General features: G+C 39.7%; 1 protein-coding gene across 5 annotated transcripts in view; it reads right to left on the minus strand.

Annotated features, from left to right (window-relative positions):
- The window catches only part of CLIP2 (CAP-Gly domain containing linker protein 2), an 83,358-nt gene that overhangs the window by 57,473 nt on the left and 868 nt on the right, over positions 1 to 25,017 (minus strand). For 4 of the 5 annotated variants that reach the window (XR_015745428.1, XM_087944022.1, XM_087943955.1 and 1 more), the window contains exon 2: positions 4,546 to 4,777. Coding sequence is in view for 4 of the 5 variants with exons in the window: in XM_087944022.1 (XP_087800148.1) it covers positions 4,546 to 4,663 (118 nt within the window). In the remaining variant the exon portion in view is untranslated. Of the gene's footprint in view, positions 1 to 4,545; positions 4,778 to 8,382; positions 8,595 to 25,017 lie in introns of those variants that run through there. The other variant, XM_087944089.1, reaches the window with a different exon arrangement.

The following is a 25,017-nucleotide window of genomic DNA, read 5'->3' on the forward strand; positions in this document are numbered from 1 at the left end:
CCGGCCAGCAGGTACCTTATCAGCCCTTGCCTCACAGCAGGCAGCTTTGTGACAAGGATAACCAGAGAGTTTTTAAGTAGAAGTACATTAATGGGCTAGAGGAAAAACAGCAAATACAAAGGAGAGGTGGAGGTAAAGGAGGAGATAGTCTATCAACTGAAAGCTCCCGCAGTAACCCTGAAGAATAAAATGCATGCTTTGAAATCTCCCTGCCCGTCCATTAAATCCTCTCTGTGGGACCAGACTCCCAACTTAAAGCTGCATTGTTTATATGGGGAGGTCTTGGGTGTGGAGCAAAACTCTTCCAACGCAGGTACTACCAACCACAACATGAATTGTACTTTATTTTGTGGTGGGTGGAGAAAGGTCAATTTTGAGTGAGTGTTGTTTTCTCCGTCATGGTACCAGCGTGCTCTCCAGCGTGGTTACAAACTGCAGAGTGCCCCCCACCAATATACTTATAGTGTCAGCGTTCCAACTAACAAACTCCAAACCAATAAACTCCAAAACAAACGTTTTCTCAAAGTTCCATTTTATTAGAATTGTCATACTGGCACATCTGGGAAAACCCGAATCTGAGAGTTCCGGGTTTTCCCTTCCCCCCCAAAATTCAAAGATCCATCCCCTGCACCCACCAGTCCATTACATCAGTGATCCCAACTTTTATCTGGCCGGCATACTCAAGCGTCGTCCCAACTTTTGGACAGTGCTTCGTCCTCACCTCCTTTCATCAAAATGGCGGCCCCCTTTCGATGGCCCCCGGTAAAGCCCCCCCTGGCGCCGCCACTTTGAAAGCGCCTGAGCCCCCGGAAAAGCTCACCACCTTTTCATCAAAAAAGCGCCCACAACCCGCGGTAGGCTTGTTCCAACCCCCCCCCGGATCGGTGGTGGGACCCGCTTACGGCCCACAACGCCGCCCCAACTGGAAACCTTTCCAGGTGCAGGGTAACATGTCCTTGACTTTCTGAGAAAGAATGTTGTTGAGTCTAATCTTCCACCTCTCTATGAAATCCCCCCCTCCCAATTTCCCAGGTAGTAAATGTGGAAGCCTCGAAGCTTCCAAGTAAAATATGGCTTCCAAGGCTGACATATAGTAAGTAGTGTGTGTGTGTGTGTGTGCGCGCGCGCATGCATATACACACACATTATCAGGACAGAACCACCAGTATCTATATCAGGGGTGTCCAACCTTAAGAAAACAAACAATAGATCATTGAACAAATCGATCCGGAGTTCTTACTTGAGGTACAAATAACCAAAGTCAAATTAACATATTTTGGATATATTATGAGAAAAACTAGCTCTCTTGAGAAGGGTAGAAGAAAAGAAAGAAAAAGATGTTGAGCAGTAAGGTTGATGGACCCAACTGAAGTGGAAATGGGAGATCTGAAGCAACAAGCTAGGGAAAATCATCCTGAAAACATTTCTCTATGAGGTTACTAAGACCACCAAGTTGATGGCATATGGTTACTAATTCAACAAGCCCTCAAGTGCTTTATGTCAGTCTGTGGTTTCTACAGTCAGTCACTCCTGGAATTTTGATCATGTGACCATGTGGATGCTGCAATGGTTGTGAGAGAAATGGTCGTAAGTCACTTTTTTCAGTGCTGCTGTAACTTTGAACAGTCATTAACTGTTGTAAGTTGAGGACTACCTGTACTCTTTGCTACACATGGAGTCGAGAGTCCTTCTTTCCTAAGAGACCAAGCTGGGGCAGGACTGACAGCTAAACTTGATTCAACATTATTTATGTTGTTTCTTAATTAAAATTAATATTAGCAAATAATTTTCTATTCATACTTAAACATTTCACGAAATTAAAAGAAATTACAGGTTGGAAACAAAGTCTGGCCATCCCCATAACCCAAAAGTCTCCCAGAGTCTGAGAATGTACATGTTATATAAATCCAACTCATTAATGTTCAGTCATCTAACCAAAGCTTAGTCAACTCACCTGGTTAAATGCACTATGTTGCCATTCATTACAGTATATGGCTCTGTCTCTGAATCTGTGACGGATCTCCTTATTGCTAAAATAGTTGTTTTACAATAATGAACATGGACAGATGTCCAGACCAAAATCTACATGAATCCACAATTCAGACAATGACTCAGATTGATGCCAAATAAATATTGCAGGAATCATCCAGAAGATTCTAATGAGGTCATCCAGGTTAATGCCAGAATTCTCTGCTTAGTGAAACATGCTTTGCTTTCAAGCAGCTGGCCAGGGGGCCTAACTCAGCTCTGAAGCCCCACAGATGGGTTGGGAAGATTTTTTTTTCAGGCCTTTTTCCCCCTGCAGCCACCTAGCCAGATGCAGCCCATTTTTATATTCAATTGTTCTTTTGCCATCTTCTCTTACATAAAACATGTTCCTATTCTGTTCAGTTTTTAGACAGTTATCCTGCTAATGGATAAGCAGAGAGACCTGAAACCTTTACAAAACTTCTCTCCAATATTCAGTTGGGCTGGAAAGAATAAAAAGAGCTACAAAAATACCCAGCACATTGGCTGATGATTCGGGGACTCAAAACAAAGTAGACAGGAACCGACAGCTGGCAGGCACCCATTTAGACCAAGGCAAAGTAGCCAATAAAAAAAACAGTATTTAAAAAAAACACACTAGATACTGTAAAGAGGCACTGTACATTATACTCAATAAAGGAATGAATTGTTCACGAATCAGTTCACACTCTGAGAATCAACAGTTTTCATTGTACTAAATGTCTGCGGGAAGGCAAATTGGTTTCTGGGGTTGGGTAGGTGGAAAGAAAGATCTGCTTAATTCGAAAATACTGGCATTTTTTAAAATCCACATTTAATGAGAGTGTGTGTGTGTGTGTGTGTATGTGTGTGTGTGTGTGTGATCTTCCTTTCTCTCCTTTCTCTCAGAAACTAAAACCTATGTGAAATATTGCTTCAGAACATGCAAATCCCTGTTTACATTGCTGCATTAAAAATATCCAATTTTGCAGGGTGACCCTAATTTCTAGAAACAATAGGAGGAGACCATATTGTCAGGGAACAGCCCTCTACTAGAAAAGATGGGCAGTTAGACTATCCTCCCAAAGATCCTGATGCACTTTATTAAAAAAAAAAAAAACCACAAAAATATATAAAGAATCTTCCAGAGTGACTTTGTGATAGGAATTTAATCACCAGGAGATCAGTATGTGATATAAATCTAATTATCAGGGGATTAGGATAACTCATCATCTTTAAAGTCCAAGAAAAGTTTAACAAAACTACAGTACTTCTCATAGCAGTACATTTTTTTAGATTTCTGTGAGGGGGAAAAAAGGGGGGAGTCATTCCAGAAGACAAGGCAGTGCTCATGTGCCCTTCATCGTAGTGGTTCAACTGGTTTCATCAACACAAGAATCAGCTAAATGGTGGGATATTAAGACTGCTGAGAGTCAGTTTAGTGTAGTGGCTGATGGAATCACGCTAAAAACCAGGAGATGAGTTCAACTCTTAGGTACAAAGTCAGTGGAATGACCTTTAGGCTTGTTTCTCTCTCTTAATCTTGGGAAGAAGGGAAAGACAAACTGATTCTCAAAATTTTGCCAAGAAAACTGCAGGGACTCATACAGGCAATTGCCGGTAGCCAAGACTGATTTGAAGGGACCAAAAAAATTAAGACAGTTAGAGAGAAGGAGATGATCCCACTAAGGAAGTCCCTTTCTCATAGAATATCATTCCCTGCTAGTCCATCAAACATTTCCCTGGGGGCAACTGTCTACACTGCAAACTGTACAGGCAGCTGTCACAGCCATATGCAGCCACAAACACCGCTCTCCCCTCTGCTCCTGGTAAAGCAAATTAGCTACACAAGAATATATCTCCCTCCCCTTTTTGTCATGCAGAAATCACAATTAGGTAACAACTCCTTGATCAAACAAATCAACCCAGAGTTCTCACTTGAGACACAAATGACCAGGCTCAAATTAACCTACTTCGGATACATTATGTGAAGACCCAGAATGCTGGGAAAGATGGAAGGAGGGAGAAATGGAATAGGATAACCAGCAATGAGATGTATGGATTCAGCCCCATAATGGATGAATGATGCAAACGCTGCTGGAGTTAAAAGGGATAGCTAAATTGACTGCTTTGATAAAAGAAAAAAAACACAGGTATTTTTGTGCCTACTTGGAAACCACTTCTGGACTTTGTGCTTGAGGTGGGAAAAATGAAACTTTGATTTTGGGTTTTACTGATAAGGATGTTACTGTTGTTATAGAAAGGGCTAGTTTATACGGTTATGTAAAAGTAAAAAGTTGAGGTTTGATGTTACTTTTTATTCTACTGCACCAAAGGAAGTCTTTTCTTTCTTTTTCCCTTCTTCTTTACATTTTCTCTTCCCTTTTCCCTCCCCTATTTTTCCTATTATTTGCTTTTATACTTTATATTATAAACTAATTAAAAAGAGGGGGGGGGAGAGATATATGGATTCAGAAGCAACAGGTGCATTGTTGGAAGACCTGAGAACCAGATTGAGCAATGATCTTTCTGGAGAAAAACGATTTACATGCCGCTTACCTTCTTTTGTGGCACTGCTGGTTGTGGAAGCAGTTGCTGTTGTCCCACCAGGACGTCCCACTGGACTGGCATGCTTCCCGGTCCTCCCAGGAATTTTAAGTCCGCTTGGCTTCAACATCTTAGCCCAGGTTTGCACCTCAAGGTATGAGAATCCTTTGGTCCTGTGATTGGTTGCCCAGTGCCGCAGGTTCAAGCATCTAAGTGATACGCCCCTTCATCTACCTTTAGAGACCTGAAGAAATTGACCAACATCCAAACAGAAAATATATATTTATATAAGTAAACTGTTTGCAGCAAAAAAAACCCCACCTCCAAAAGGAAACCAAAACACTTTACTTATAAGCTCTTGCTTGAGACTGGATTGAATTATTTGCCCCAAAGTAAATTAAATAAAATTAAGACTATATAAAAAGTATGGGATTGTCTTATTTTGTTAACAACCAGCCATAGGCTAGCTACAGGTTCTGGATGACACCTTCCTTATTTGATCTTCAGCCATACAAAAGACAAGTCTTTCTAAGAAATATTTTATGCATTCCCATTATGCTGTTTTTTGTAAGCAGCTATTCCAAAGTACATTAATCTCCAAATAGACCTCACCTATATCTGGAACTTTGAAGCTTGGAAGAAGAACACCCTGAATAATAAAATGAGGTCCTAAAAGAGGCAAGCCTTTTTTGAAATTTACTTGCTTTATCCTTTGATCTGGTCTGGCTAGTTTTCTGTACAAACATGTCACTAACTGGGAATCCCACCAGAAGTTTTTCTCATGACAAGTCAGCCTATATTCAAGTATTTGACTCATGGTTTAATTGCTTCCTGTCTCAGCTACTGCAGTCCTTGCCTTTGTGTCATGACTAAATACTTGAGTAACTCCAGATTTTTCTTCTGACTAGGAAAGTCTTTTTTGCTACATTTCCCAAGCTTTGTAAAAAGCCATAATTTCTATTTTTTCCCCTGCCCTTTTTCCAAGAGTCCTTTGCCATCGTTAAATTTCTATATATAGAAATGTAATTTTATTAAAGATTTTCTTTTTAAAAAAGGAAGACAAAACACAAACTAATGTATTAACATATGAAAAAGAAAAAGAAATCAAAGAGAAAACCAAAAAGGGCAACAAAGGGTGTAAAAGGAAAAGAAAAATAGGAAGAAAAAAAAAAGGATACAAAGAAATGGCTTCCAATCTCTTTTACAGCATTATAAGATTAAGATAACCTTTATTATCATTTTCCTGTATACACAATTGCACACATGACCATAAAATTCCAATGCACTGCTCCTCAAAAGAAGGAATGCCACCCATCAAACAATGTCACCGTCCCAATAATATCAATATAATAACAGCAGCATCCAAAAATGCCAAGTTATGCAAATTTATACACCCCCTACACCAGAGGTGGTATTTAGCAGGTTCTGACCAGTTCTGGAGAACTGGTAGCGGAAATTTTGAGTAGGTCGGAGAACCGGCAAATACCACCTCTAACTGGCCCTGCCCCCATCTACTCTCTGCCTCCCGAGTCCCAGCTGATTGGCTGGGTCTTCTGTGGTTGCCCTGCACAAGAGAACGGAGCTGGAAAGCAGGTTAGTGGGGTGGGGAGGGAATGGGATTTTGCAGTATCCTTCCCCTGCTATGCCCACCAAGCAACACCCATAGAACCACTAGTAAAAAAAAATTAATCCCACCACTGCACAAAACACACACACACACACACACACGCAGCTATTACAGAATCCAGTTCTGCTGAAGCCTCCTCCCAGAAGGCAACATTGAAAACAGGTCGTGGAAAGGATGTGCAAAGTCCCTGAGAATACCGTGGACCCTGGTCAAGCAATGCTTATCTATGGATAGAAGGAAGTAAACTCCAATAATCAACTTACAACAGTTCGTTTAGTAACCTTCAAAGTTACAACGGCACTGAAAAAGTGACTTATGACCATTCTTCACACTTACGACCGTTGCAGCATCCGTGTGGTCATGTGATCAAAATTCAGATGCTTGGCAACTGACTCATAAGATGGTTGCTGCGTCCTGGGATCACATGATCCCCTTTTGCGACTTTTCAACAAGCAAAGTCAATAGGGAAGCCAGGTTCACTTAACAACTATGTTACTCACTTAACAACTATGTTACTAACTTAACAACTGCAGTGATTCACTTAACCATTGTAGCAAGAAAGGTCGTAAAATGGGGGCAAAACTCACTTAACAAATGTTTCACTTAGCAACAGAAGCGAGCTTCTGGGCTCAACTGTGGTGGTACATTGAGGACTACTTGTACTAGTACATTTACATTTATTTCTTAATCTATGTTTACAACATAACTCGTTTGTCTCTATATCCTGTCTAATCATCAAAACCATTGTTTTGTTTCATAATTTTAGAATTGTCAGCTGCTCAGAGTCATTTGGTTGAGTTGGGCAGCTACAGAATTTGAATTAAATAAATAAATAAATCAGAAGTTCATTTTTCCTGTTTCACACAAAAAAGTCTATGAAGAAATCCTTCATAGTCAGCAATACATGTAGATATTTATTGCTGACCAAAGAAGTCAATTTAGCCATCTCAGCAAGTCCAGCTGGCTCAGGAATTCTGGGAATTGAAGTCCACAGGTCATTAAAGGGACATCACTGCCCACCCCTGCTTTAAAACTAATGTTCTACAAACTGACCTAGGAGTCAGGAAAACAGTGTCCATAGAACCCAAGTTTAATTAAATGGTAAAAATTTGCAACGAGTTCAGAACCTTATAAGATGTAATTTATCTTGTGAGACTGAGAAATGTAAAACAGGCAGTCCTTGATTTATGGAACCTACCTATTATGGTTGTAAATTGTGATGGTTGTAAGGCAGGTTATCCATATGACTGACCCAATTTTACAAACCTTTTTTTTTACAGTGGTTGTTAAGCAAACACTGCAGTCATTGAGTGGACCCATTATCTGCTGGTTTTCAGCACAAACATAATAAGATCCAGTTATGCGCCATAAATGTGAGTCGGTTGGCGAGCATTCAAAATAGGGTCATGTGACTGGGGGGGGAAATGTCTGTCAGAACTTTAGAACTGGGTCACAAGAACCTCTAAGGAGGTCCGTTGTAACTTTGAATGGTCACAAGGAACTGATTGTTAGTCAAGGACTACTTGCAGTTGTAACAGAAGAGAAGGCATTCATTACTATTGTATTTGATCATGACTTCATGACTTCCAGTATGCAATGAAAAGGTGCCACACCAACTAAGTTTGTACATTTCTTCTGCATTTGTACATCAAATACAAATCTTACATTTAACAGTACTTAGTCCAGTTTAAAATGGTGCTTGCTATCTCTCTTTCATCTACCCTTTTCTGCTCAGAGATTGGACAATCTGAATGTGTCACAGCAAGTAAGAAGTCAAACCAGCATACTGATTTAGTAACTAATACGATATTTTCTCCAATGACATGTACAGAGCATGTTTATGTCAGGAAGAAGATATGGCTAAGATCTCAACTTGCATAGCATCATCATCATTTCTTATTTTTGACTCACGGCATAATGCAAAATCGCACCCTAGAGCCTGCCATATGAAAAGGCTGCAGGCCTGTGCCATGCCTCCCAGCGATAAACGCTCCTCAGCACGAATCAGAGAGCTCTGTCCTTAAAAAATAGGCAGCTTGGGGAAGCAATTAACAAGAGGATATTTCCTGCCCCCCTCTACAAAATGTATCGCCAGTAGATCACTGCCAACAGAAATGTGGGTCTGGCATGGGAAAACAGAGCAAGAGCTAACAAAGAGCCAGTTCCCTTTGCAAAGTTCTGCCTGCTGTTGAGGGGAACGCTAAGAGAGCTTGCACACTTACCTAACATGGGAGGCTCAAATGCACTGAAGTGTTATCACTTAACATATCAAGAACCTCAAAAGTAATGCCCTCCAGACACAGCTGTTCCTTTTCCCCAGACAGTCCTACTCTCCAGCAGACATATCCTACACGAAATCAGTTGCGCTACATGAAATCAGTTGCAGGAATCAACCAACTGCAGATCCATTTAGATGTTTGCAAAGAGCAATGGGGTTTTTTGTTTTTTTTTGGCTCTCTCCTTTTAAAAACAGGAAATGGGGATGCAAAAAAAAAAGTGATGTCAAAGTAACAGCAACAGGACTTTGGGAACTTAAGAATTTGTATAGTCATGTCAAGGGAGAAATTCTAGTTTTTCCTTCCCAACATTTAAAAAAAAATGTTTTAAGCCAGAACAATGAATGCACTGTAGGAAAGAGAGAATATAGACCATGCTGACGATTTGAAAAATGGGTTGTCTTTCTGTTACAGATTGTTTAGAACAAATTCAACATCTGCCTCTTTAATACTGACTTCTAGAAATTTTCTTTTAAACATGAATAGAAAACTCCTCCTTTGCCAATGACTCACTGCTAAATTCGGCAGGTCTAGACAGGCTTAATAAACCTTCCTAAAAATGTTAGATTTTTCTATTGTTTTCCTATTTATAAACATTGTGGTATCTTTTTTTAAAAAAAAGAACTAGATGGGAGAACAAAATTAATTCACGATTTTAAAGCCACTACCACTTGTTATAAAAAACAAATCCATCTTAAAAATTGCTTTTCTGCAGTCCTGTTGTAGGAAGCAAATAAATAAAACAAATAAACAAGTATATTTAAACAAATTACATACCCATCATAATTAAGATTTTCGGAAGAGGGTCAGGGATCTATTTAAAAAGAACAGAGAGTTTTCTAAATAACAGAAATAGCATTTATTTTATTTATTTATTTATTTGTCAAGCAAGTATTAGATAACAGGTATAAGTATAAACATGGTTATGAATACATGAAATGGATAGGAATAAAAAGTAACAATAGGACAGGGACAGTAGGCACGTTGGTGCGCTTATGCAGGCCCCCTAGAGACCTCTTAGGAAAGGGGTGAGGTCAATAGTAGACAGTCTAAGGTTAAAGTTTTTGGGGTTTGGGGAAGAAACCACAGACTCAGGTAGAGTATTCCAGACATTGACCACTCTGTTGCTGAAGTCGTATTTCCTGCAATCAAGTTTGGTACGGTTTACCTTGAGTTTGCATCTATTGTGTGCTCTTGTATTGTTGTGGTTGAAGCTGAAGTATTCATTGATAGGTAGGACATTGCAGTAGATAATGTTATGTACTATACTTAGATCAGACCGAAGGCGATGTAGTTCTAGGTTGTCTAGGTCTAAAATTTCAAGTCTGCTGGCATAAGGTATTCTGCTACGAGTAGAGGAGTGGAGAACTCTTCTCGTGAAATATTTCTGGACTTTCTCGACTGTATTAATATCCGATACGTAATGCGGGTTCCAGACTGATGAGCTGTATTCAAGTATTGGTCTAGCAAATGTTTTATATGCTCTAGTTAGTAGTGTGATATTACTGGAGAAAAAGCTACGCGGGATTAGGTTAACAACTCTTAATGCCTTTTTGGCTATTTACTATATTTTAAATTGGGAACATCCTCCAACATAGGCTACAAAGCTCAGAATTTTAATTGCATCACAACAGTCAGGTTTTACTTCAGACTCACCAATAAAACTTTCTCATTCTCAAGATTAAAAGCAGACTTCAATAAATCAGATTCCTAAACGTTTGAGATGATTCAGAAGAGCTACTTAGTGGGCAAATTCTCTCAATTCAACCATGATAAAAGTTATTGACTGCTACTTTTTGTTCCTATTTCTTCCACTATTCATTATCATAAAAAATGTGTTAAGAAAGAAACAGCTGCACACTGTTTTTTAATTCATAGTGCAAAGAGCAATTGCGTTATTTAGTTGACCGATCGGAGGAGTCCTCTGCTTTTTTTGGAAAGTATGGGTTGAAAAGGTGATAATTAATAAGAGATGATACCTTAATCCAAAAAGTATGCAATATACTAAAAATAACTGAAGGGCAACATAATTTCCCAAAAAGCGAATTATCCTATATAAACAGCAAAGTATCCTATGAGGGGTCCTTGGCACAGGTGGTATTCAGCAGGTTCTGACCAGTTCCGAAGAACCGGTAGCGGAAATTTTGAGTAGTTCAGAGAACCAGCAAATACCACCTCTGACTGGAGATTTTACAGTATCCTTCCCCTGCCACGCCCACCAAGCCACGCCCACAGAACCGGTAGTAAAAAAATTTTGAATCCCACCACTTGGTACTTTCTGAGCTTGCCTGTTTTCTTGCAGACGTTTCATTACCCTAAGTAACATCATCAGTGCACCAAGGACCCCTCATTTCAACCCTGAGCTACAAATATTCTCCCTTATTGGTAGAGTATCCTATATTGCAAAATCAGTTGTCCTGGGTTCTAAAAGGTATTAAATAAGCTTTATATGATTTAAAAGATTGGTTAATTCAGCAAAGAAGAAATAAATACGGATAGCCCTCATTTAAACAACCCTAACTGGGATAGGAATTTCTATCACTAAGTGAAGCAGTCATTAGATAAAACATTATGTGACCTCACCCCTTTGTGAGGGCAGTTCCAGTAGTTCCAGGTGCGGTTGTTAGGCGAGGAACTCATGCTTTTCTTCCTCTTCCGCACTCGTCTCAGCTTCAACTAGTTGGTGCTATTCTTGGTTATGGCTTCCTGGCTTTTTTCAATAAATATAATTTATCAGACGTTCTTGCATTTCTTGTGACCTTGACTGTGTGGTTCAGTTCTGACAGTAGTACAAAACTAGGCAGGTGTGTTGGCACTTGGGAGAAGACCTTTGATTTTATCATGTCAGACAGACATTTTCTCGATCCCCTTCTTTATCCTCTCAATATAATGGATTAGCCAGTCCCAAAATCAGAGCAGAAGAAAATCTTCTCTTATTCCTCCTGGCCAAGGAAAGACTGCCAAGAGAAGCTGCAGTGCGACATTATCAGGAACAACTCACTGCTGGGAAGGTTTCCAGAGGTTACTTAAGAAAAAAAAAGTTGGGAAACTTTTCTTCCAAGAAAACCATTGTAGGCTAACAATGCGCAGCTTCTAGTATTCTTCAGAAATAGTATCTGGTATCCTGCTCTTGTTGCAGACACAACTGGGTTAATTCAGAGCTTTGAACCATTGATTTAAGGTTCAATTGTTAAATTTCTGTTTATGGCTTAATATTAGCAAATTTAGTCAAGTGTGATTTTTTTTTTAAAACAATCCTCTTATGGCAAAAGTGGGGCTTCAAGTCATTGTTGCCCTTGGTCAATCTTGTTGAGAGTTGGAAATTTGAGAATCAACAGTAAATGGGAAACTACCAGAGAATTTCATGTTGTGGGCTACCCACTGCAATAGATAATAGAAAACCACTTGTGTTTCATTAAGAGGGAATAGCTTGCTTAAGGGCTCCAAGTAACCAAATGGGAGATTTGAACCATAAGCATGTTTGTGCATTTACTCATCAGTACATTTACTCATCTTGCACTTAGTACAAGGAAATTCCAGTTCTAATCATCACAACTAAGGTGATAAGAATATTGCTAGATCACACTGAAGTTTCATCTAGCTCACAATTTAAACTCCCACAGAGAGCAAACAGCTGATTCTGCCATCCTACAAGTTTTCTTCTTAGAATTTGTCAACAAATGAACAATTTCCTACACAGATTCCATGCCTTCAAAGAAATTCCACGCACCCTCAGCATAAACTTATCAGTTTTGTTATGAGTTTGCACAGCATTCTTAACTTACTTTGTCACTGCAAAAATCAGTATCCTAGGTTCACATAATAAATGGAATCATAAACTAAACAGTTGGACCAGACCACAAAAAATTAAATCAAGGTTAAAACTAACCAAACCTAGAATGTTGTGCAAAGGCATCTACTGGATTTTTAATTGATCTGGTTAAGCATTTTGTATGAACAATCCTTTGTGTATGTACTATGGGGGTTCAGTGGAAAGGCTACTACATTATCATAACTAGGAGCTCTAAAAGAAATATTGTTGGTGCCCTTTTTTATGAATCAACTTCACTAATATCATATTAGTATTTTTAATTGCATAGGTAGTTAATTCATGCTTTATCTGCATAGTGCCTAATTATTTAATGATAATAACTTTGCATACACAGAGAAAATAATACTCATTTCCCCTATTAATTAAACATGTACTAATTTTTTTTTAAAAATCTGAATACTAATATTATACGATAGCATTATTCCAAACTTTCATTTCTCACAAATGAATATACCCAAAGCAGTTAATAAACAACAAATTAGTAACTCATAATCACTTACAGTATTCTAAAAAGATACAAAAACTGCAAGATACAAACTGTGGGTATTAATTTATTTCAAGTGTAAAAGTGATAGGGATTTGAAAAGAGGTACTTGCTTGTCAAACCTGATACCTCTTATGGTTACTTATAATTTTTGCTCCTTAGTTTGGGTCCTGAAACCACCACTTCTATTGGTTTTCCTTCCATCTTTTTGTCTATGCTTTGTTCCATCCTGAAATATATTTGCCACTCGGAATGGGACAACTACAACTTGCCACAGCCAACGTGTCACAACCAACTCACCATGGCCAGCTTGCTGTGGGACAACTCACCACAGCCAACCCACCACAGGACAACTCACTGCAAGGCAATTCAACAATTCAATTTAATTATTTAAAATAATTAAAACCTTAAGGTTTTGATTATTTTAAATAATTAAATAATAATTTTTGTCATTCACATTTCATTTTGTCCCATCGTTGGCATCTTTTCTTTAATGATTCTATTCCACCATTTCTTCAATATTAGTGTAACTCTTGTTCCGTAGCAAGTTGGCCATTGTGAGTTGTCCCATGGCAAATTGGCCGTAGCAAGTTGCGAGTTGGCTGTAGTAGGTTGGCTGTGGCGAGCTGGATGTGGCGAATGGTCCTAGACCCTGTGTCACTATCACATTCAAAGTGGACTCTGATTGCTCCCTCAGAGGGAATTTTTTATAGGGAAAAATGTACCATTAGATAAATTGTAGGTAAGTTTAATTGCAGCGACAAATATTACAGCTTGCTGATAGCTGCCTACTTCTACAATTCTGTACACAAGTGACTGCCTGAGGAATTCTAGAAGTCCACACCTCTTAAAATGGCCAAGGTTGAGAGACATTTCCTGCAGACCACTCCCTTGTGCCAAATAGCTAAAGTGATTTTATTTGTTCAGGAGGGAGTCCCCTTTAAAAAGAGCAGCCTCAGTATTTAATTGTCTAGGCTTCATTTACATGATAACTTGACAGTTTTCAAGTGCTCATGTTTTATTTTCTAATTCTGTATTAATTTTATATTGATCAATTTTATTTTGACTGAACATAAATTACCAGCAGGAGCAAAATTTATTATTGGAGAAAAAAGGGATAGAAAATGACAACTCAAGAAGGAACAAACCCCAGTAAAACATTGTAAATCTACTGCAAATCACATTCTGCTTGGTTGTCCGCTCTTCCTGTGGAGACTAAAACACCTCACATTACAACTACTGCTATTTTCCAAATGCAAATTAATTTCCCAGCAGAGAGAAGGCAGCTTCTCGATAATTAAAGGATGCAGTGGTACGCCCCCACCCCCATCCCTGAGCCCAACAGTCTTGATCTCCAACTTGGCCTTCTGGAGAAGGTGAGAGACAGATCCTCCACAGTCACCATCCAAGCTTGAAGCCTTCTCTAAGACCTTTGATGTTTGGAAAGAGATGGGCTGTGGCGTGCTTCAATAAAATAAAAAGGTAGGTGCATATTTATTTATCGAATTGTTGGGTTGTCAACTCCATATAGACTCATGGAGGACTGATCTTTATTTCTGTTTTGGTGCCCTCAAGTTGGCCTTGACATTTGGTGACTGCATGGACAAGTCCGCAATATTTTCTTTGCAACATTTGTCCCAAGCTGGCAAAGGGTTCCTCTCTGCCTACCCATTAAGCAGTAACTATGAATCCAAGAGGATACCTAAGTCAATGGATCAATTCCTTTAGTGCAGGGGTGTCAAACTTGATTTCATTGAGGGCCGCATCAGGGTTGTATTTGACCTTGGGGGGCCGGGGTGGGCATGGCCAGGTTAAGCATGGCCAGCTTGGTGACCAGAGTGCTCTGCCAGAGAAAACAGGCTCCCAAGATCCATTTTTGGCTGTGATGGCCTCCTGCAACCCTCTGCCGGTGAAAAAGGAGCCATTTTTGCTGCCAGAGGCACTGCGGACTGGTCCTTCACTGTTTCCAGGGGGGGCCCGCGGGCTGGATCGGGCCCCTAGGTTTTGAGTTTGACACCTCTGCTTTAGTGCCTCCTCCTCAAGAGACAACATTGGAGTTGGCCAAGAATTTGTTAAAGGTAAGAATGAGGAAAGTTTCCAATCTCCATAGATAGAACCATACGGGAGACATCCCAGCCTGTGGGCATAGCTGATGCTTGAAACAAGACATCTAGAAAATTAAATCATTGTCCTAGGTATTTGAAGACTTCCTCTCCCTAAAGGCACCATTTACCTGCCAAGACAAGGGACCCATTTTCTTGCAATCACTTTTATACAATGGACATTTCTGTAAATCTTAGGGAAGTGGGCACCGAATGACAAAATCAAATCACCACACTATAGATGTATATATTTCTTCACCCATCTGAGTCAACACTGCTGGGCTCATCTACTATTTGATTTTCTCAAATTGGTGCGCTGAGTAGAAAATAAAGAATCAGAAAATAGAATGGCTTCAGCAATTTACAGATAGATTAGATAGATCATTAGATATAAGATCCAAAATAGGAATATTGGATGGAAACAGGATGGAACAAAGTTCCAGTGGTGGGATTCAATTTTTTTTAACTACCGGTTCTGTGGGCGTGGCTTGGTGGGCATGACTTGGTGGGTGTGGCTTGGTGGGCATAGTAGGGGAAGGATACTGCAAAATCTCCATTCCCTCCCCACCCCACTAACCTGCTTTCCAGGCCCATTCTCCTGTGCAGGGCAACAAAAGAAGACCCAGCCTCCCAGCTGGGACTCGGGAGGCAGAGAATGGATGGGGGTGGGGCCAGTCAGAGGTGGTATTTGCCGGTTCTCCGAACTACTCAAAATTTCCGCTACCGGTTCTCCAGAACTGGTCAGAACCTACTGAATACTACCTCTGGAACAAACATTGGAGGTTTTTAAGAAGAGATTGGACATCCATTTGTCTGAAATGTTATAGGGTTTCCTGCCTGAACAGGGGGTTGGAATAGAAGACCTCCAAGGTCCCTTCCAATACTGTTATTGTGTTAATATCCCATAGTGGACCCTCATTTGAGCAATCTCCAAAAGACAATGGAGGACAGGAGGAGCCAGACGTGCTATGGTCCCTGGGGTTGAGAAGAGTATAACTCTTGGAGCATAACTCCAAATGGTATAGAGTTACTACAACCTAGTTCCTACCACAGTCGGGCATGATTTAGCTACTGAACAACAATGTGGACCCTTGGCACCTTCAAGTACCTAACTCAGTCTATGCTGCAAACTGTTTTAATAACGATAGCATGATATATCAAGTTTTTTAGAGAAAAGAAAGAGTAACTGTGTTAAGCGTCAACATATCTATTTTTAAAAAGACTGGAAATTTTCCTCCCACTCATTCCAGCGATGCTATGATATTAAATATCAAATTACTTCCTGCAGTTTTCAGTTTTTTTGGGGGGTGGAGGAAAGAATCAATCCTCTCACTGCAAAAAGAAATAAATTCTGATCTAAAAGTCTTTGATTTGACATTTTGCAAAGATGCCTGATCTTGAACACTGTATGCCTTTAGGGAAGTGACATAAGAAAAGGGTTAGATTACAGGTGATGAGTAAATCAACTTCTCTGACTGATATTCTGGAAAAACTGCAATGAAAAGAAATATTACCAGAGTTGTCGGATGAATTGTCTTGCTATATATAAGGTGCCTACAAACTGGACCAAGAATTTCATAGCGGCAAGAAGCAAAATAGAATGGAAGCCCTCCTTTGCTTTACAATTAATTTTAATTGTTACAAATAATTTTAACAGTGTCTAACCATCCTGCCTCTTTCAAAATTTGACTTTTGTATCCTGTTTTTGTATTTTAATATTTTATTGTACACCATCTGGAGTTACTCTCTGAGGTAGATGGGCAGTTCAAAAATGGAAAAATTAAATAATATCCATGTGGGTCTATGATAATTCACCGCAACCATGACCAACCTGCCACAGCCAACTCACCATGGCCAATTCGCCATGGCCATCTCACCACAGGACAACTCACTGCAGGACAAGAGTTACATTAATATCAAACAAATGGTTGTAATAGAATCATTAAAGAAAAGATGCAAAAGGAGAGACAGAATGAAATGTGAACAGCAAAAATTATAATAATGTTTATTTATTTTAAATAATAAATAGAATTGTTAAATTATCCCACAATGAGTTGTCTTGCAGTGAGTTGGCTTTGGTGAGTTGGCTGTGGCGTGTTGGCCACAATGAGTTTTCCACAGCAAGTTGGCTGTGGCAAATTGTCCCATTCCCTATACATGTAGTCAGTAAGGGCTAAGCCAATAATTGAGAAAAGTCTTTTAAAAAGAGGGATAATGACAGATCAAATAGACAAAAATTTATCAATCTATTTCCTCATAATGGTAAGTGTTCTGAGTACTCCAAAACTTTCACCTATCACCTACAAGCTGTTCCTCAGAAATTGCATTCTTTGCTAGCAGGATGTAAGAAAAACTTCAATGGATAAGATCCAAACTATATTTAGTTCAGTATCCTGTCTCTCAGGGATCCCAACAGAAAGCAAAGCATGAAAAAATAACACCCATGATAATTTGGTTGCTTCTGTAGATACCAGTTACATACAGTACTAATCCTTCTACTCCCAAATTACAAGTAAGCCTTTGAGTAACCAACACAATGCTTTTCACACACACCATCTCAGCAAACCTGGAGGAGCTATGAAATGTAGAAAGTGATTAGAAGCCAAAAGTGGAGACTATCGCCTTCACTTGAAGTAGTCCGATCCCAATAAGGATTTGGGAGCAAGTCAAAAACTGAAGAATACTGATTGTTGAGATACAACTAGAAACAAGATGGGGAGAGAGAAATGAAATGTAGCAGTTAGAATTCTGCACAGTAATACCTCACTGTGCATGTCACTGGTTTTGTTGGTTTACATTTATTGTATAGCAGACAAATCTTCTAAAACCTAATGCTTAAATGGTCAGGATAGCACCGCCCTAATATAAAGATGAAGGTTCTATAGGCTTACAAAAATCCTAAAGTTTGCAAATGTACAAAAATGGAATTTGCAGTTTTGAGTCGTAGGGAGAAGACACTAGAATGGAGTAATACCGTGTTTCTCCAACAATACGGCCTCCACCAATAGGAAGGCCCAGCATGATTTCTAGGCATGAGGTGAAATTAAGTCCCACCCCCAAAATTTAGGCCTATTTAAACCACGCGTTTCCCCGCTATTTCTCACATCGCTCGTTAGAACTACACGAGGTGAAGAGAAATGGGGGGGAAGGGCGGGGGTGGGTGGGGAGAAAACTTGCCTTTAGGAATGCCCTGCAGGTAGCCTAGGCTAAAATACCCCAATCTACCGAAAGAACATCAGCCGATAGAAGCTCCCCTAAGGCAGAGTCCCCAGCTGCTTCGGGGCGAGGCGTGGCTGCCCGTGTCCCCTCACCATTAGGCAGTGTCTTTTGGGCGATAGCTCCCCAAGGGCAGTCACCAGCCACTTCGACCAGCTGGTAGAAGCGGCCTTGGGGCGAGCGCACACACACACTCCCCTCGCCACGAGGCCGCTTCTATCGGTCAATGAAAGGTCCCCGAAGGCAGAGTCCCCAGCCGCTTTGGGGCATGGTGTGCCTGCCCGTGTCTCCTCGCCATCATGCAGTGTCTTTCGGGTGATGGAAGCTCCCCAAGGGCAGTCACCAGCCACTTCGATCGGCCGGTAGAAGCGGCCTCGGGCGAGCGCACACACACACTCCCCTTGCCGAGAGGCCGTTTCTATTGGCTGATTGAAGTGGCTGGTGACTGCCCTTGGGGAGCTTCCAACGCCCGAAAGACACTGCCTAATGGGGAGGGGACACGGGCAGCCATGCCATGCCCCAAAGCGACTGGGGACTCTGCCTTCAGGGAGCTTTCGTCGGCTGATAGAAGCCGCCTCATGGCAAGGTACGTGCGTATTGGCCGCTCTAGGTGGGTGAGGAAATTAAGTCACCCCCGAAAAGACGGCCTAGCTGTTTTTTTCGGGGGTCCAAAAAAAAAAGGCCCGGCCTTATTTTGTGAGAAACACGGTAGCACTTTATAATGTCTTGGAAATACCACGTCTAGAATATTGCATCCAGTTTTGGTTGCCACGACATAAAACAAGAAATCTAGAAAGAGTACAGAGAAAAGCAACAAAGATGATATGGGGAACTGGAAGCTAAAACATATGAAGAATGTTTGCAGGAGTTAGGTACGTCTAGTTTAAATTAAAAGAAGGACTAGGGGCGACATGATAGCAGGGCTCCAATATTTGAGAGGCTGCCACAAAGAAGATAGGGTCAATCTATTTTCCAAAGCGCCAGAAAGCAGGACAAGAAGCAATCGATGGAAATTAATCAAGGAGAGAAACAACGTAGAAGGAGAAATTTCTTGACAATTAGAAAAATAATTGGTGGAACGACTTGCCTCTAGAAATTGTGGGTGTTCCAATACTGGAGATTTTGAAGAAGACATTGGACTATCATTTGTCTGAATGGTATAGGGATTCCTGCTTTGAGCAGGGAGTTGGACCTAGAAGACCTCCAACGTCCCTTCTACCTCTGTTATTCTGAGTACCTTGGTAAAGGTTTGCTGGTTGCTCCAAATTACAATTTCATTGTCCATTTCACAGAACACACTAACTCATAAAATGGTGGGTTTGTTTTGGGCTTAGCATGTAGCACAAATAGTATTTCAGACTATGCTTTAAGTTTAAGATTACAGCTAAAAATTTATCTAAGTCCTTATGAAAATTCTGGGCTTTTAAATAAGCTGTAGTTACAGTCCATTAATCACACTAGTAATAAAATACTTCTGTCATGAATACCCATATACTATATGGAAAGAGAATCTTCTACTAGCCTATTTGTTCAACATCTGGAGAAGCTATAACTATGACAGACGAAATGGTTTATCTGTAATGCCTTGAATTTTTATGACAATTTTTTTCTAGGTTTTCCTGTCATTCTATGAACTTCTGAGCCAATACAGTACTCAGGGATCATGACAGAATTTCAACTAGAATTTTCTCTTGAGCAGAGTCAGAAATGATCCAGCATGAATCATCAATTAAACAATGAATGAATAGAACCACATTATTTATGTGACATTGTTTAGAATCATGCTTTTCAACAGCAACAACCAATGAAACTTAGTACCAAGACTATATAGTTGCCATAATACACAAAAGTTGGATTGGAGGAAAAAAAATCAACCAACAGTTTGAATCCAAGTAAACAACTACCGGTACTTGGAATTATAGTCTTAAATTTTGTAGAAGTGAAAATAAAAATGGGACTTTCTCTACAGTTAAAATGCCATCTACCATTATACCTTGTTGGAAAGGTAAAATAATGGACAGGACACTTACGCATAAGAGTTTGCTCTATCATAAGTTTACTATTCATAAATTACTATTTTAAAAAATAGTATTTAAAGATAAGAATGTAATTTTGAATCATATACAATACCAAGTATTTGGCGTTCATCAATATGAAAAATGGACTTATTCAGCAATGGATACAGCAAAAAAAGTAAATTTTCCTAAAATGAAAGTACCATGTCACTGGATTTACAATCTTGAATTGATATTAACTTTCCATTTATTGAAAAATGGTGCTACATAATATTTACTATGACTGTACTTCCTTCTTTTTTTTGTTTTCCTGACTTTTTTTCCTTTCTACATAGGTATTAAAAAATTAAAAAAGAAGAGAGTAGAACACACATGCAGGAGAGCATGTAAAAGTTTGTGCAGTATAATCATATCTGTACCTATTCAAAATTAAGTGTAACAGAGTTTAATAAGATTTATTTCCAGTTTTCTCTCCTTGGTTATTCTGGTTGGGAGCTGAAACCCAACAAAAAAATCTACAATATTGGTCCAAGGATAATTTTTTAAATATTATTTGGAACATTTATCTGCCTTTCATTTCCAAGAAGGCCTACTACAATGTGCATGCATATATGCATACACACACATATATAATATACATATTTTTCAAAGTTAATATAATATTGAGAAGCACCACTATTAAACTAATTATTTAAAATCTTCACTCAGCAAAGTCAAAACCAGTAATTGTAAACAATTATGTTCTAAATCAGAGGTCTCCAATCTTGGCAACTTTAAGACTTGTACACTTCAACTCCTAGAATTCCTCAAATAGCTTTGCTGGCTGAGGAATTCTGGGAGTTGAAGTCCACAAGTCTTAAAGTTGCCAAGGTTGGAGGCCCCTGTTCTAAATACACACAAAAAAGCTCTGAAAACCATAAGTTTGGAATAGTTTTAAAAATGCAAGAGAAGAATATATGTCTATATGTATAAATGTATGTAATGCAATAAGAGCCAAACTGGTGTTTAAGGCATCAGTTTAGAAACTAGCCATTCTAGTCCTGCCTTAGGTCAACTCTCAGTCCTAGGGAAAAGACAATGGCAAACCACTTCTGAAAAATCTTGCCAAGAAAACTGCAGAGACCTGTCTAAGCAGTCACCAGGATTCAACATAACATAGATTTTGGAGTTCTATTGTGTTTTGGAATCATGTTTTTAATTGTAAACCATTTTGGAATTTATTTAGTGAAAATGAAAAATGGTATATAAGTTTTTAGAAATACCTTCAAATTAAATAATATATTGCAATTATTATCCCATGCACTCATCTTCTGGTTCAGTGATTTTATTTATTTATATCCCTGTATTATTACTTTTATAAATAACTTGAAGTAAACAAACACACACACAGACAGACAATACTCCAGAGGTCTAATGTGCCATGAAAAATAGCATGGCATGTCACTGTGATATGTTCATCATTAGCGTTTTAGTTGTATGCAACTTCTGAAAGAATGAGCAAGGTTGGATCTGGCCCGTTTGTGGACAGCAGACACCTGAGAGGAACTCAACGTAACCCAACACCTTGGGTTAAAAAAAGGGAAATCAATTTTAAACATAAATGGAAATATTCTTATTTACTATAACTCTTGCTGATCAAATGGCAGGTATGGCTCTATATAAAGCCTGCCAGACTTCATGATTACAGAATAAATCCTGTTGTAGCAGAAAATCCTTTCTTAGCATAAAACTGGTTTATAGGAGCAAATTGTCATGTCTGATATTCTTCCCGTGATCCTTAGTGCTTGCCACAGACTCATACAGTACATCATAATGTATAAAGAGATCTTGGAGACATACAAGTCACGAATATTAAATAGCATATTAATTGCATCTGCTCATAAATGTTCCATGAACTGTAAAGTACCATAACTTAAGTTTCCCCACCTCCCAAAAAAGACACAGTATAAGATTGAAACTTTATAGACAGTCCCATTTTTGTCCACCTGGGGTCTTCTACTTGAGAAGGGGGTTGGACTAGTCACTAGAATATTTCAAAGGTCCCTTCCAATTCTGTTATTCTGTTCTGTTAAATCTGACTAAAAATGCTTCATGTAAAGGTAAAGATTCCCCTCGTACATACGTGCTAGTCGTTTCCGGCTCTAGGGGGAGGTGCTCATCTCTATTACAAAGCCAAAGAGCCAGTGCTGTCCGAAGACATCTCTATGTTTATGTGGCCAGCATGACTAAATGCCGAAGGCGCACAGAACGTTGTTACCTTCCCACCAAAGCGGTCCCTATTTTTCTACTTGCATTTTTACATGCTTTCGAACTGCTAGGTTGGCAGAAGCTGGGACAAGTAACAGGAGCTCACTCCGTTACGTGGCGCTAGGGATTCGAACTGCCGAACTGCCAACTTTTATGAACGACAAGCTCAGCATTTTAGCCACTGAGCCACCGCATCCCATCAAAATGCTTCATAATGCAACTCAATATCTGATGAAAGTCAAAACAGGCTGCACTTCATTTGCTCCCTTCATCTTGCCTAACAACAGGTTTCGATGGGTCTGTGGATTAAAGAAAAACACTGAGTAAATTTAGAATCTGGTTTTGATAGTGTGTGTTAAAAACTGGCAGCACACGTTCCAATCATTTTGAGGCTAAAGCAAAGAAAAGCAAAAACCCGAAATAGGCTAACTTTAAAAAGAAAAGGTGGGAAAACATTTCAAAATTCTTCAAAGTGTGTCATCCACAGATCAGGGTTTGCAACAAGGGTTTTCACATCAAACTGCCACACTCCTAATGATGCCTTTTTAAAATATTTTATTTTTAACTTAAAAGAAAATATACAGGCACCCCACACCATCTTGCATAAATGCACACTTTGGGACCTGAGAGCTGGTTGCTCATTAACAAAATGCATGGGCATTTTGTTTTGCAATATGGATAATTGAACCCACCAACACACCAAGCCCACATTTTAAAAGTGGTCAAGGGGCCATGCTTGGAAATCCATAAAGGAAAACAACCATATTATGATGATTCAAGATATAGCTGTCCCAGAGCAATGTCATGATCAGGGAAAATGAGGTTAGCTCTCAAGTTGGGCACTTTCAGAGAATAAATAAAAACAGCCTTGTTCACTCCAACTCTCAGGATGACATTGGCCCATGGACTTTAATATCTGTTGGTATGTACAGGTAGTCCTTAACTTACAACCACAATTAAGCCCAACATTTGTGTTGTTAAGTGAGATATTTGTTAAGTGAGTTTTGTTCCATTTCACGACAGCTAAGTGAATCATTGCAGTTGATAAGTTAGTAACACGGTTGTTAATTGAATCTGGCCCCATTAACTTTATTTGTCAAAAGACTGCAAAGGGTGATTACATGACCTTTGGACAGAGCAGCTGTCATAAGTGTGAACCAGTTGCCAAGCAACTGAACTTTGATCACATGATCATGGAGATACTACAAAGGCCGTGTGAAAAACAGTTGTCATTTTTTTCAGTACCGTTGTAACTTTGGTCACTAAATGAACTGTTGTAGGTCAAGGACTACCTGTACTTTGCAGGTCCTTTTTACAACAGTGGCCAGAATAACAATACACCCATGCTGTATTTTGCATGAGCTTTTCACCATCCAGGGCAAAAAGTATCTCCAACACAGCCCCACTTTTTTTTATTGAAGCACATGTTCAAGGTCAACTCAGTCTTGTTCAAGTGACTGCAATGTAGTCCTTGACTTACGACCATAATTGGAACCAGAATTTCCATTGCTAAGCAAGGTGGTTTTTAAATGTGTTGTGACCAATTTTACTACCTTTTCTGCCATGGTTGTTAAGTGAATCAATGCAGTTAAGTCAATCATGCAGCCGTTAAGTGAACACAGCGTCACCAATTGATGTTGCTTGTCAGAAGCCAGCTGGGAAGTTTGCAAATGGCAGTCACATGACCCTGGGATGCTGCAACCATTGTAAATACATGCTGGTTGCCAAGCACCCAAATTTTATTCAGTGACTTTGGGGATGCCACAACAGTTTAAGTGCAAGGACTGGTTGAAAGTCACTTTTCCCCCCCAGTGCTGTTGTATCTTTGAACAGTTGCTAAACTAATGGTTGTAACTTGAGGACTACCTGTATGAGGTGCCTTCCAGGTTCCTAACAATAGCGAGAAAACATTCTGCCAATGCTCAGAGAATTGTCATATCTTCTTTCTACTTGTTGCTGAAAGCCAGCTAGGAAAGTTCAGTCCCATCCCAAATATGACTGCACTATGACTAAATGTCATCCTTCACCTCTCCCATCGCTATTACTCCAAATATTTATTTATAGGCACCCTCAACCTATCTCTCTCATCTTAACACAAAGTACCTCTTCATAAGTGAATAAACATTTTCAGGAAGATGGGGAATAGGTCCCACATTTATTTTCATTCTTTTCCCTTTTAAACACATTCCTGCATTCTTACGCTTCTTGTCTCAGAAGAAACTTAACTAATGAACCTCCCTCTTCACAGCTTTTACATCCCAGGGCATTTGGAGAAGAAGACTAAAGCCGCCTTCCCTGCTCCACTCCCATCTACACAAACATACCCCATCACGTGTATATGTCAGATAAAAACACCAAGCACAACGCCAGCTGGCGGTTAAAGGAAGTGTGCGTTCACTCATGGCGGGGGAAGAAGGTTGTGCACAGAATCCATCCTTCCCTCCCCCCACACCTCAAATCTTTCTGACTCAAAACCTGGCCTTGGCCCCACAGAAATTGCAGCCTGCTGCTGACAGCATGACCTCCTCTTCCTCACCCATGCCCAGAAGTGGTCTGGGTCGCTGGCTGAATCTTAATTCAATCATGGACAGGTGCCAGCCATCTCCCCCCACACCCCACACCCCAACCTTACCTCAGACACAAGGATGCACACCACTGGGAGGGGGGGCAAAGGACAGCCATTGA

This window comes from Notechis scutatus, chromosome 1 (genome assembly GCF_049901735.1).
Source record: "Notechis scutatus isolate UNSWTSFEM ecotype Mainland chromosome 1, rNotScu1.2, whole genome shotgun sequence".
NCBI lineage: Eukaryota > Metazoa > Chordata > Lepidosauria > Squamata > Elapidae > Notechis > Notechis scutatus.